This window comes from Mustela nigripes, chromosome X (genome assembly GCF_022355385.1).
Source record: "Mustela nigripes isolate SB6536 chromosome X, MUSNIG.SB6536, whole genome shotgun sequence".
NCBI lineage: Eukaryota > Metazoa > Chordata > Mammalia > Carnivora > Mustelidae > Mustela > Mustela nigripes.
The window spans coordinates 15,876,704-15,888,704 of NC_081575.1; the positions used below are offsets into that span (position 1 = coordinate 15,876,704).

Consider the following 12,001-nt stretch of genomic DNA (forward strand, 5'->3'; position numbering starts at 1 on the left):
GCGCTCTCTCTCTCTCTCTCTCTCTCTCTCTCTCTGACAAATAAATAAATAAAATCTTTAAAAAAAAAACAAACAAAAAGAACACAAAATGCAGGCCATATTGAAAGGTGAAGAGGTGGTAAGGCGTCCAGGAGAGGGAGGCTCATGGATGGGATCTGCCTAACACATGAGTAATAACCTAATCCCCTCAACATATGAATCAGGATTTCAGGCAATCCTTGGAGATAAAACTTCAATTTTGCGTATCAGTGTTTCATGTATATTGGGTGTTGTGATGGGTTTCCCTCATTCAGAGGAAAGAGAAATATTATTTTCATATCTTTCGATCCGCAAAGAATGTGAAATTCGGCCTTGTAAGACCTCTGAGAAGTCTGGTCTGACAAAGCAAGATGGAAAAGGCTGGACAGAGACTAACTTATCCATCACTCTGGTAAGAAAAGCAGCTACCACCACCCTTCAATCCCAGTAGTTAAAATTCCAGAATTAGGGGACCGGGGACATTGATAGCTGGGCACCTAGGAACAACTGCTATATGACATGCAGAACATAGTCCAAAGAAACCTTTCACCGAGGGAACAGGGGGTCCAAAAATGCAGGGAGGCAGAACGGGGAGCAAGCCAATCTCTTCTGTCTCACTGCCCCTTCACACACATCAAGGACACCCCTGAAGATACTAAAGTAACTGAAAGGTTCCAGACTGTTTTCTAAGTGTCTGCCTTACATCTAGAACCCTGGTTTTCCAGGGCTTTAGGATACGAACTAAATTTTATCCCATATAACTCTTAAAAAAAAAAACAACAAACCTAAATGGGGGCACCTGGGTGGCTCAGTCAGTTAAGGTGCCCGACTTGGTTTCGGCTTAGGTCATGGTCTGAGTGTCCTGAGACTGAGCCCCTCCTGGAGCTTCCCCATCCCTCTCCCCCTGCCTTTCCCCTCCCCTGCTCTCACATGCATGCGCACATGCGTGCACATGCTCTCAAATATTTTTTTTAAATATAAATGAATCTTTTTTCCTAAATGAACTTTAAAAGCAGAAATAGGATGAACCTAATATTCTAATCACAGTGCGGCAAAACGGGAAAAGTTAAAAAGAAAATAGCAGGGCGCCTGGGCGGCTCAGGTCATGATCTCAGGGTCCTGGGATGGGCCCGCATCAGGCTCTCTGCTCAGCAGGGAGCCTGCTTCCTCCTCCTCTCTCTCTCTGCCTCTCTGCCTACTTGTGATCTCTCTCTCTCTGTCAAATAAATACATAAAATATTTAAAAAAAAGAAAATGGCAATATCATATAGCTTTGAATCAAAGAGGAATTATAATGAAAACTGCAATTATGAATAATTCTGAAATCATCAGTAATAACACCGTGGTGATTAATTTAATGTGCCAACTTGACTGGACTACGAGATGCCCAGAGAGCTGGTAAAACATTATTCCTGGACTTGTCCGTGAGGGTGTCACCAAAAGAGATCATTAGCATTTTGACTCTGTCTCAGTAAAGCGATTTGCCTTCACCAGGCGGGTGGGCTGCACCCAAACTTAAGGGCCTGAACAGAATGAAAAGGTGGAAGAGCAAATTGCCTTGCTCTCTTCTTGAGTTAGGATGTCCTGTTCCTGCTCTTGAACACTAAAGCTCCTGGTTCTGTGATTTCCAGCCTCTGGGACTTACACCTGCGACCTCCCAACCTTGGACTGGGAGTTACCACATCGGCCTGGGAGTTACATGTTCCAACTAGAATTGAATTGTATCAGCAGCCCCCCTGGCTCTCCAGCTAGCAGACAGCCGATCACGGGACTTCTCGATCTTTGTGAATGTATGAGCCAATTCCCGTAATCAATCTGTCTCATTTTCTTGCTACACACACACACATACACACACACACACACACTCACACACCATGGGTTCAGCTTCTCTGCAATGTCTCTAATACAGACATTACCGATAAAACTATAGAATGTGGGGCGCCTGGGTGGCTCAGTGGGTTAAGCCTCTGCCTTCGGCTCAGGTCATGATCTCAGGGTCCTGGGATCGGTCCCGCATAGGGCTCTCTGCTCAGCAGGGAGCCCGCCACCCCCCCCCCTCCCTCCCTCTGCCTGCCTTTCTGCCTACTTATGATCTCTCTCTGTCAAATAAATAAATAAAATCTTTTTTTTTTTTAAAAAGAACTATAGAATGTGACTAAAGCCATATTTAGAGGAAAATCTGTTAAGTGTTTTTATCATTAAACAGAATGAAAGCTTATACCGTGTAAGGCCTGGACAAGAAACATTTCATTTAACCCTCAGAGCACTTGTGAGGTGGCTGCTGGTTTTTGTCCTTCATGGCACTGTGGAGGTAGGGACTGTATTTCGCTATTACCTTTTGGAAACGTTCAGAAATAGAATTAGGCACATCCACTGGGACATCTGTTTCCAAGAACTACTTCACCTATTTCTTGACTCAGTGCCACAAATATGGGTTAATGCCTGTTACATACAGGATACTAGAACAACGATAGGTAACAGACATTCTCTCACCAGCAAAATCCAGTTGTGCGTTTAGGCTATAGATGGTGGGGGAGGGGCTCATGTGATGATGGCAGCTAAGCCTCCCAGCTAAAACTGACTGTATTAAATGTTCAGAATGATGCCTAAACCCAGCACCGTGGTAGGGACTGCGACGTAGGGTGGGAGCAGGAGTCAGTCGCAGTGCCTGTCGCCACAGCTCAGGGAAGTGGTCCTGAGTTGCGCAAACCACTATATAAATATGACTGAAGCAGGAAGAGCATACACATTTCCACTTTATTCAAATATTGCATAGATACAGAGCAGTTGGGCACATCCATTCTAAGGCACTGTCCTGGTTTGAATGCAAGTCCACAAGAGAGAAAAGAGAAGCCGTTACATTCCGTATTGTTCATCTCTACATTCAGACTCCTCCCACGTTATGTGTTTATTGCTACTGGGATCTCAACGTGAACCCCACACTTATAGCAGCATCATACGGGGACCCGGATGACAAGAATTAAAGACACACCCTGGCTCTAGCACTTGGTATGATTTGGCACTTAATTCCAAACTCTCTTGCATTGTTCTCCATGTGCTTCCCAACTCTTGTTTAACTAACGATATCATAAACTCCTTATGAACCGGACTCATGGATTCATGTCTTTACTGGTTTCCATTAAGCCTGGAACAGGAGTAGTTGGGCACATAGTAGTTGCCCCCGAAATATGTATAGTCAATATCACTTCCGAGAACGACAATGGAATAGAAAAAATATATACACTTTCCCTCATTCTTGATTAGGGAAAGGATGACTGGTGTCTTCAAAAAGGGAAAATTCTTGAACGTCCTACCTCTTGTGTTTCGTAACAAGGAACTAGGCTGAATGATTATTTTCAGGTACCAACAGCTATAACTGACAAAGAGAGTTCTTCCCTTGTTACAGGACTTTGAGTCATTACCATGATTACATGAGAATGTTTATATAAGTAGCAATATGTGTGTGTGTTTATAAGTAAATTCCAAAGAGGCTGAGAATCACTGAGTGATGTACAAATGATCTCAAGTAGTGACCCCCACCTCCTTAATGATGTGTGTATTACATAAAAAAAAAATGTATATATGTAGAAAACTTTTCATAACACCCCTGAAACAACTGGAAATAACTAGGTTTGGGAGCAACAAGACTATACTGATAGCTACAGATATATTTGTTAAAGACAGTGTGTTCCAAGGAATATTTGCAGGATACTAGTTCCGTGGGTTATTACTGGGTGTACATGACAAAGGGTTCTGGGGTCAAATAGGCTGGCAAAACACTGTGCCAAAAGAGGTGCTTTTTTCCACCTTTACCGGAGGGCCTCTCAGACACTCCCACAGGCTGATGGGCACTGTGAATCTAGAAAGTGGAGACAGCAGGGAGTCCTGGAGTTATTTGTAAAATATCTTGCAGAACTAAGTGCCCTATGACATACAGTTAGGGGGCCACTGAATTAAAGAATGGGTAAAATTTTAAAAGCACTAAGAGACGCATTGGGTGAATACCAAAGGAGAGTACAAAGCAAAGGACACTGGTTCCTCAGTCAGTCTAAATTGAATCGGATTCTACTTGTATGACATCAACCGTCAAATGGACTCTTCCACAAAGAGCTTACTTACTCTATGAACAAAAGAAATCCTCAATGGAATACTCAGTTCTATGTAGCATCACCCCAGACCGTCAACTAAGCAGACTAGCAAACTCTGCACAACTCATAACTAAAGGTTAAAATCTTAATTTCCTTAAAAATAAAAACTTCCAATGGACATAACCCCATTCTTACCAGGTACATGTGTTCCCAACACATTTCTATCATTTGACAAAATACACTGTCTCCTTTCTTGCTACTTAGGACACATAAAGCTTTGAACTAATATAATCGCCTTTAACAATGACAGCAGAAAAATTCTGGGGCTGCTATAGGAGATACGTTGATGGACATGGTTATCCATCATATTAACACTACCCTGAAAAGGACTGTCATCGATTATATGCTTTATGCTTTATATCTATGATGCGGTTGGCCTGGAACACAAAACATTTCATTGTAATAAAAAAAAAGTAAGAGACAGAATAAATCAACTCTGGGAACATTGCAAAGGTAGATGGATACTCTAGAATTCAAATACTTTGGAAGTTGGGGTTCAGAATAGTTTTTAAAACCTGTTCTCACAAGCTCAAACAAAAAGGTTCTTCAAAGACAAACAGGCTGCTTTAAGTTAGTGTCAATTTCTTTTTTTTAAATTTTATTTTAGTTAGTGTCAATTTCTGTGGCAGCCTGTTGCCTTTAACAATTCTCAAAGAAGTCCTCTAAAGTGAGTGACCTGGTGCATAATGAGGCCTGCCCTCTGCCTGAAGCTTTTAGAACAGTGACTGCACTTGTATGGCTTCTCCCCTGTATGAATTCGCAAATGAATAACAAGGCTGGGTCTCTGTCTAAAACTTTTCCCACAATAATTACATTTAAAAGGTCTCTCTTCCGTGTGAGTTCTCTGATGCAAAGTGAGAGCTGTCAGTCTACTAAAACTTTTACCACAACTGTGACATCTGTGAGGTTTTTCACCTGAGTGTGTTTTCAGGTGTCTTTTGAGACTCGATCCATGACAAAAGCTTTTCCCACACTCCAGGCATTTGTACGTTTCTTCTTCCGAATGGGTTCTCTGGTGGCCAATCAGGTGCGACCGCCGAGTGAATCTCTTGTTACACACGGTGCACTCATAGGGCCTCTCCCCTGTGTGCAGCCGTTGGTGTCTATATAGGTCTGAACTACGGAGGAATCTTTTTCCACACTCGGGGCATTTATGGGGTTCCTCTCCTGAGTGAATTCTCTGGTGCCCTGTAAGTTGCGACTTCCGAGCAAAACACTTCCCACACTGAGGGCATCGGTGAGGTTTGTCCCCTGGACTCTTTTTCTTCTGGGGCCTGGGGTTGAGAGGTTCTTCCAAGTTGGAATTTTCAGGTTTCTCTCCTGCCGAGGGCTCCTGCTGATCTACCAGTTTTGTTAAATCTGTCTGTAGGTCCTCTGGGGGGCTCTCCCACTGATTCTCCAACGGCACATAGTCCTTCTGCAAAATGGGACCATGGAGAGCATTCCCCTCTAGAGTAACAATAAATGGGTACATGCTCTCCAGTTTTTTCTGTTTGGAAGTTTCATCTTCATTTTCTATCCCAATCTCAAAACCTGAAAGAAGAAACAAAAACAGCAGCTGTCACCGTGTCCCACAGAGGAAAAAACCGTGAGGGAAAGTGAAGAGTTGTATTAAACCACCTGTAGGAAGGCAGAAACTTTGAGGAGAATCCCAAACTCTTTATCCTGATCAAGGTTGAATTTTTCTTTTTGCTCTTCTGTGGGATCCGCGAATAATTACTTACCTATCTTGGAATCAAGTAATTGCTTCATTTCTTTGGACTCTTGTAGTTCCTTCACCCACGCTTCTTCCCGAGGCTCCAACGGAAAGCTCACGTCAAGCTTTGGTATTGGATATCCTGCCCGTAAGAAAGACGAGAAGTGTAACAGTTGACGTCACCAAGGTTTTTCCTTGATGGTATCTTGGACATGTGGCTGCTTAATGTCTACTTCCTCCCCAGTTAGAATGACTTGACCCCCAACTTCTTACAAGAGTCTTTTTCAAAGATGAGACAAAACATGAAATTCAAGGCTACTCTCCTCTAATCTACTGAAGGGGAGTACATTTTTCTGTGTTGAAATCAATGCACTAAATGATTTCTGTATCTATTTTGATATTCAATTATTCAGGTCAGAGCCAAAACGGGAAGTAAATCTTCACAATGTTCTTGCATATTAAAACCGAGAAATGCTGCTCTTGAGTACCAAGCAAAGAGAGAGCTGAAAGTAGGGGTTATGAAACTGTTTACTAGAATAACTTCCATGGAGATTTTCAAATTAAAATGGAAAAGGATGAAGCTGGCAATGAGCAAAAGCAGTGTTTGTTTCAGCCCAAGTCCAGAAGTGCACTCTCTTGAAATGAACCCAAACAACTCTCAAAGTGTTTCTCACTGCCAGTCTAAGAACAACTCAAACAAGAGAGCGCCCAGGGGGCTCAGTCTGTTGAGCATCTGACTTTTTTTTTTTAAAGATTTTATTTATTTATTTGACAGAGAGAGATCACCAGTAGACAGAGAAGAGGAAGCAGGCTCCCTGCTGAGCAGAGAGTCGGATATGGGACTCGATCCCAGGACCCTGAGATCATGACCTGAGCCGAAAGCAGCAGCTTAACCCACTGAGCCACCCAGGCGCCCCAAGCGTCCGATTCTTGATTTCGGCTCAGATCATGACATCAGGGTCGTTACATCAAGCCCCGAGTCACACTCTGCACTGAGCGTGTAGCTTGGTTAAGATTTTCTCTTAAAAAAAAAAAAAAGAACGGGGCGCCTGGGTGGCTCAGTGGGTTGGGCCGCTGCCTTCGGCTCGGGTCATGATCTCAGGGTCCTGGGATCGAGTCCCGCATTGGGAATCTCTGCTCAGCAGGGAGCCTGCTTCCTCCTCTCTCTCTCTGCCTGCCTCTCTGCCTACTTGTGATCTCTCTCTGTCAAATAAATAAATAAAATCTTAAAAAAAAAAAGAACTAGGACAAGGTTCTACACTACTGTTCCCTACCACCCCTTTCCTCACTGAGAGCTGCTGTGGCTTGTGTTCTCTTTCCACAACCTTTCCTCACCTTCCTCAGCTCTGGCGAAGTGTATTGGTCTGCAATACAGTGTGGGATGGAAATTGCTGATTTTAAATCTAAATGGAGGGGCGCCTGGGTGGCTCAGTCAGTTAACTGACTGCCTTTAGCTCAGGTCATGATCCCAGGGTCCTGGGATTGAACCCCGTGTTGGGCTCCCTGCTCGGCGAGGAGCCTGCTTCTCCCTCTTCCTCTGCCTCTCCCCGCTGTGTGTGCGCTCACTCTCTCAAATAAATAAAGTCTTTTAAAAAAACAATATAAATCTAAATGCAGGATGCTGTTTAAATATCAGTATTAGGGCATCTGGGTGGCTCAGTCAGTTAAGCTTCTGCCTTCTGCTCAGGTCATGATCCCGGTGTTCCCAGATCAAGACCTGTGTCTGGCTCCTTGCTCAGCGAAGAGTCTGCTTCTCCCTCTGCCCCTCAACCCACTTGTTCTCTCTCTCAAATAAATAAACTCCTTATAAATAAATAAATATTAGCATTATCTTCTTAAATATTATCATGATTAAAATAACATTAGCAAGTTAATGACAATTTAAGTTTCAAAACATGTCAAAACAGCAAGTGGACTAAAATACCTTATTTTATATTTTTATGGAAAAAAGACCTTTTAAGATGAGCTCAAATGCATTTCAAATAAAATGCTATTTAAACTCATATTGTTTTTGCTTAGATTTCAAAGCTATGACTGGGATCAAAGGGTCATAAGGCACGGGGAAAAGTGAGAGCAAACAGAAACTTGAAACAAGCAGAGTTAGCAAAGGCATACGCATAAAATACGGATTTATGACCTAAACGTAGCAGGGGAGATGGACTTCCAGCATAGGACCACGAGGAGCTCTGTGGACTTACCTCCTGGTGAAACTGGTGAAAAGTATTAAAAATTTAAAAAAACAAAAACTGGTCCTAAGGGCCTATAGCAAACCAGGAAGCATCTTTTTTGGTTAATCTGCTAAAATTCACAAATAATAGGGAGAGTCTTAAGATTTTAAACCGCAACAGTGTCTTCAGTGCCTCTCCCAGCTCCACTCTAGACTGGCACAGCTAAGGGTCCGGGGGAGCCGCTCCCTGGCTCCCCTTCAGAGGGCTACCTTCCTGGGAAGAGCAGGATGTCAGCACTTCTCATCCTACACCACCACCACCACCACCACCCCTCCCCGCGGCTAACCACTGTTGATTCTCCAATCCAAGCAATGGAGGCTGAGAGGCTGGAGGCTCCTTATGCACCCAGCCCCTCCCAGTGGCAAGAATAATCTACCCCAGGTACTAAGAATCCGAGAGGACTCCCGGATGGTCCTTGAAAGGCAAATGGGACTCAAAGGCAGTGGTTCTATGCCTGCAGCAGCAACCCAGAAAGGCCTGACACTGGGACCTCAAGCTCAGCTCCTAGAGTGACAAAGTTACTGGGAGACTTCACCCACCTCCAGAGCGAGGGATCAGAGATTTGGCCTGAGGGGCGGGGGAGAAGCAGGCGGCAAAACAGGCAGCTCCTAACATATTCGCACAGTAATGGATTCATTTGCAACAGAGGGTGAAAACAGTTGAGCCTAAGGATACTCTCAAAAAGAGGAGAGGTTACAGTGCAAGGCAACCGGAAAGAATCTGACAGATTTATTGACTATACACCCTGAACTGTAGGCTGACTAGTTTGTGGGAGAGAACTGGGGAGAAAGACAGCTAGGAGGAGCCCTCCTGGGATCAGAACAAATCTCAGAAATTGACCTCAGTTATTAGCCCAACAAAGGTATCTGAAATGGACTGGCTTCCTCTCCCAAGAACTTATGCTCTGGAGCACTGTTGGAAACAGTAGAGCAATTGTTGGCAATTAATGGCTAGGTCAGGTCAGAGAAAGAGACAGCCAAAGAAAACCCTGTAAAAAGTATTGTCATTCAAGGGTGACAGTGACTGTGTGCACACCCAGGGCTGGGCTCCCTTATGAGCAACATCGAATGCTTAACATTTCAGAGTGGACTAGACCTCACTAAAATAATACAGCCACTTACCAAACAAATAAACAACCAACAATAACAAGCCCTGGGGAGAAAAAAGGACAGAGAATTGGTACAATATATTATCTAAAATGTCCAGTTTCCAACAAAACATGCTGAGACATGTATGTGGACAGGAAAGTATGACTCATACTCTGGGGGAAAAAAAAGGGGGGCAGGCAACAGAATCTGCCTATGTTAGTGACTACATACTAAATTCGACAAAGACCTGCAAGTAGCCATTATGAGTATGTTCCAAGAAGGAAAGGAAACCCTGATTAAAGAAGTAAAATTGGATGACAAACATCACAACACATCAAACAGAGAATATCAATAGAAAGTATAAAAAAGCATCCAATGGAAATTCTGGAGTTGAAAACTACAATAACTGATATGGAAAATTCACTAGAACAGCTCAGGAAGAGATTTGAACTGTCAGAAGAATTAGTGAACTTGAAGATACATTAATAGAGACTATATTATCAGAACAGAGGAAAAAAGAACGAAGGGAAATTAATGGAAGCTCAGAGAGAAGTGGGGAGCCACTCAGTGCACTAACAGGTATATAATGAGAACCAGGAGAGGAAAGAAAGGAGCAGGGAAAAAAACGGAACAAATAATGGACCCAAACTGCCCAGATATACTGAAACACATTCATCTACTCATCTAGGAGGCTCAATGAGCTCCAAGAAGACAAACAGGAAGAGACCTACAAACAGACGTATGATAGTAACAACTCTTAAAAGTCACAGAAAAGAAAGAAAACCTTGAAAGAGAGGAAGAGAAAAACGACTTGTCATTTACAAGGGAAGCCAAATGAAATTAAAAGCTGAGTTTTCATCAGCAACAGTGAAGGCCAGAAGATAGGAAGATAGCATATTCAAAGTGCTCAAAGAAAAATGAAAAATGCCAACCAAAAATCTTTATCTGGAAAAGCTAGCTTTAAAATGAATGTGAGAAACCCCTAGGTGGCCCAGTCAGTTAAGCATTAGACTTGATTTAGGCTCAGGTCATGATCTCAGATTCATGAGACTGAGCCCCATGTCAGCCTCTGCACTGGGCAGGAAGCCTGCTTGAGCTTTTCTCTCTCCCTCTGCATCATGCCCTCTCCCAACACTCTCCTCTCTTTCAAAAATAAACAAATAAATAATAATAAATGAATGTGAAATAACATTTCTGATAAGCAAAAGAGGCCCGGTCAGTTGAGCATCTGCCTTTAGCTCAGGACATGATCACAGGGTCCTGGGACTGAGTCCCGCATCGGGCTCCCTGCTCAGTGGGGAGTCTGCTTCCTCCTCTCCCTCTGCCTGTCCCCTGCTTGTGCTCTCTCTCTCAAATAAAAAATTAAATCTTTAAAAAAAGAAAAACTGAGAGGGGGTGCCTGGGTGGCTCAGTGGGTTAAGCCTCTGCCTTCGGCTCAGGTCATGATCTCAGGGTCCTGAGATCGAGCCCCACATCAGGCTCTCTGCTCAGCAGGGAGCCTGCTTCCCCCTCTCTCTCTGCCTGCCTCTCTGCCTACTTGTGATCTCTCTGTCAAATAAATAAAATATTTTAATAAAATGAGAGAATTCATTGGTAGCAGTCTTGCCTAACAAGAAATACTAAATAAAGGAAGTTCCTCAGTCTGAAAGCTAGTGATTCCAAATGGTAATTCAAATACACACACAAAAGGGCACAAGTAAGGGTGATTATATAATTATAAAAGACAATATATACTAATTTGTTTCTTTTTTCTCTTAAAATATTTTCAAAGCAATTGTATAAAACAATATATATGTAGTACATATATGTAGTATATATGCTGGGCAAATAATCTAGAAATGTAATATATGAGAGCAGATGAGAGCAAAATGTACTGGGCTAAAGAAATGACTCCAGGGGCACCTGGGTGGCTCAGTGGGTTAAGCCTCTGCCTTCAGCTCAGGTCATGATCTCAGGGTCATGGGATCAAGCCACATGTCGGGCTCTCTGCTCCACGAGGACCCTGCCTCCCCCTCTCTCTGTTTGCATCTCTGGCTACTTGTGATCTCTCTCTCTGTCAAATAAATAAATAAAATCTTTAAAAAAAAAGAAAAAGAAATAACTCCAATTAATAACTAAAATCTACAGGAAACCCCTAGGGCCAATAATACATTATATGTTAATTTAAAAAATAAAATTAAATAAATAAAAAATAAATACATCTATAGGAAAAATGAAGAAAACCAGAAATATAAATAAGGTTAATATAACAAAAGCTATAATATCTATTTGTATTCCTTCTCTCTCTAGCTCTTTTAGAAGTCTTAAAATTACATAAACTAGTATCTTTAACAATACACAGTTGAGTTTCTAACTTTTTTTGAGTTTCTAACATTTTTAATGTTATATGTATGATAGCAATATCACAGGAAGGGAGAAAAAAGAATACAGCTATATAGGAAAAAAAATTTTAGGGGAGGGAGGGGCAGAGAGGGAGGGAGAGAGAGAATCTTGTTTTTTTTTTAATTTTGTCAGAGAGAGAGAGCACAAGCAGGGGGACCAGCAGGCAGAGGGAGTAGCAGGCTCCCCACTGAGCAAGGAGCCCGATGTGGGACTCGATTCCAGGACCCTGGGATCATGACCCTAGTGGAAGGCAGACACGCAATAGACTGAGCCACCAGGTGTCCAGCGAGAGAGAATCTTTTTTTTTAATTTTTAATTTTTTATAAACATATAATATACTTTTATCCCCAGGGGTACAGGTCTGTGAATCACCAGGTTTACACACTTCACAGCACTCACCATAGCACATACACTCCCCAATGTCCATAACCCCACCCCCCC

The 12,001-nt window shown here is 42.8% G+C and overlaps 1 protein-coding gene across 3 annotated transcripts in view; it reads right to left on the reverse strand.

Moving 5' to 3' along the window:
• Positions 1-2,756: 2,756 nt before the first annotated feature.
• Positions 2,757-12,001, reverse strand: part of ZNF449 (zinc finger protein 449) — a 25,853-nt gene continuing 16,608 nt past the window's right edge. For all 3 annotated transcript variants that reach the window (XM_059386111.1, XM_059386109.1, XM_059386110.1), the window contains exons 4-5: positions 5,891-6,004; positions 2,757-5,699 (exon numbers count right to left, since the gene is read on the reverse strand). In XM_059386111.1, coding sequence (XP_059242094.1) covers positions 4,816-5,699; positions 5,891-6,004 — 998 coding nt within the window. In that variant the 3' untranslated portion in view covers positions 2,757-4,815. The remainder of the gene's footprint in view (positions 5,700-5,890; positions 6,005-12,001) is intronic.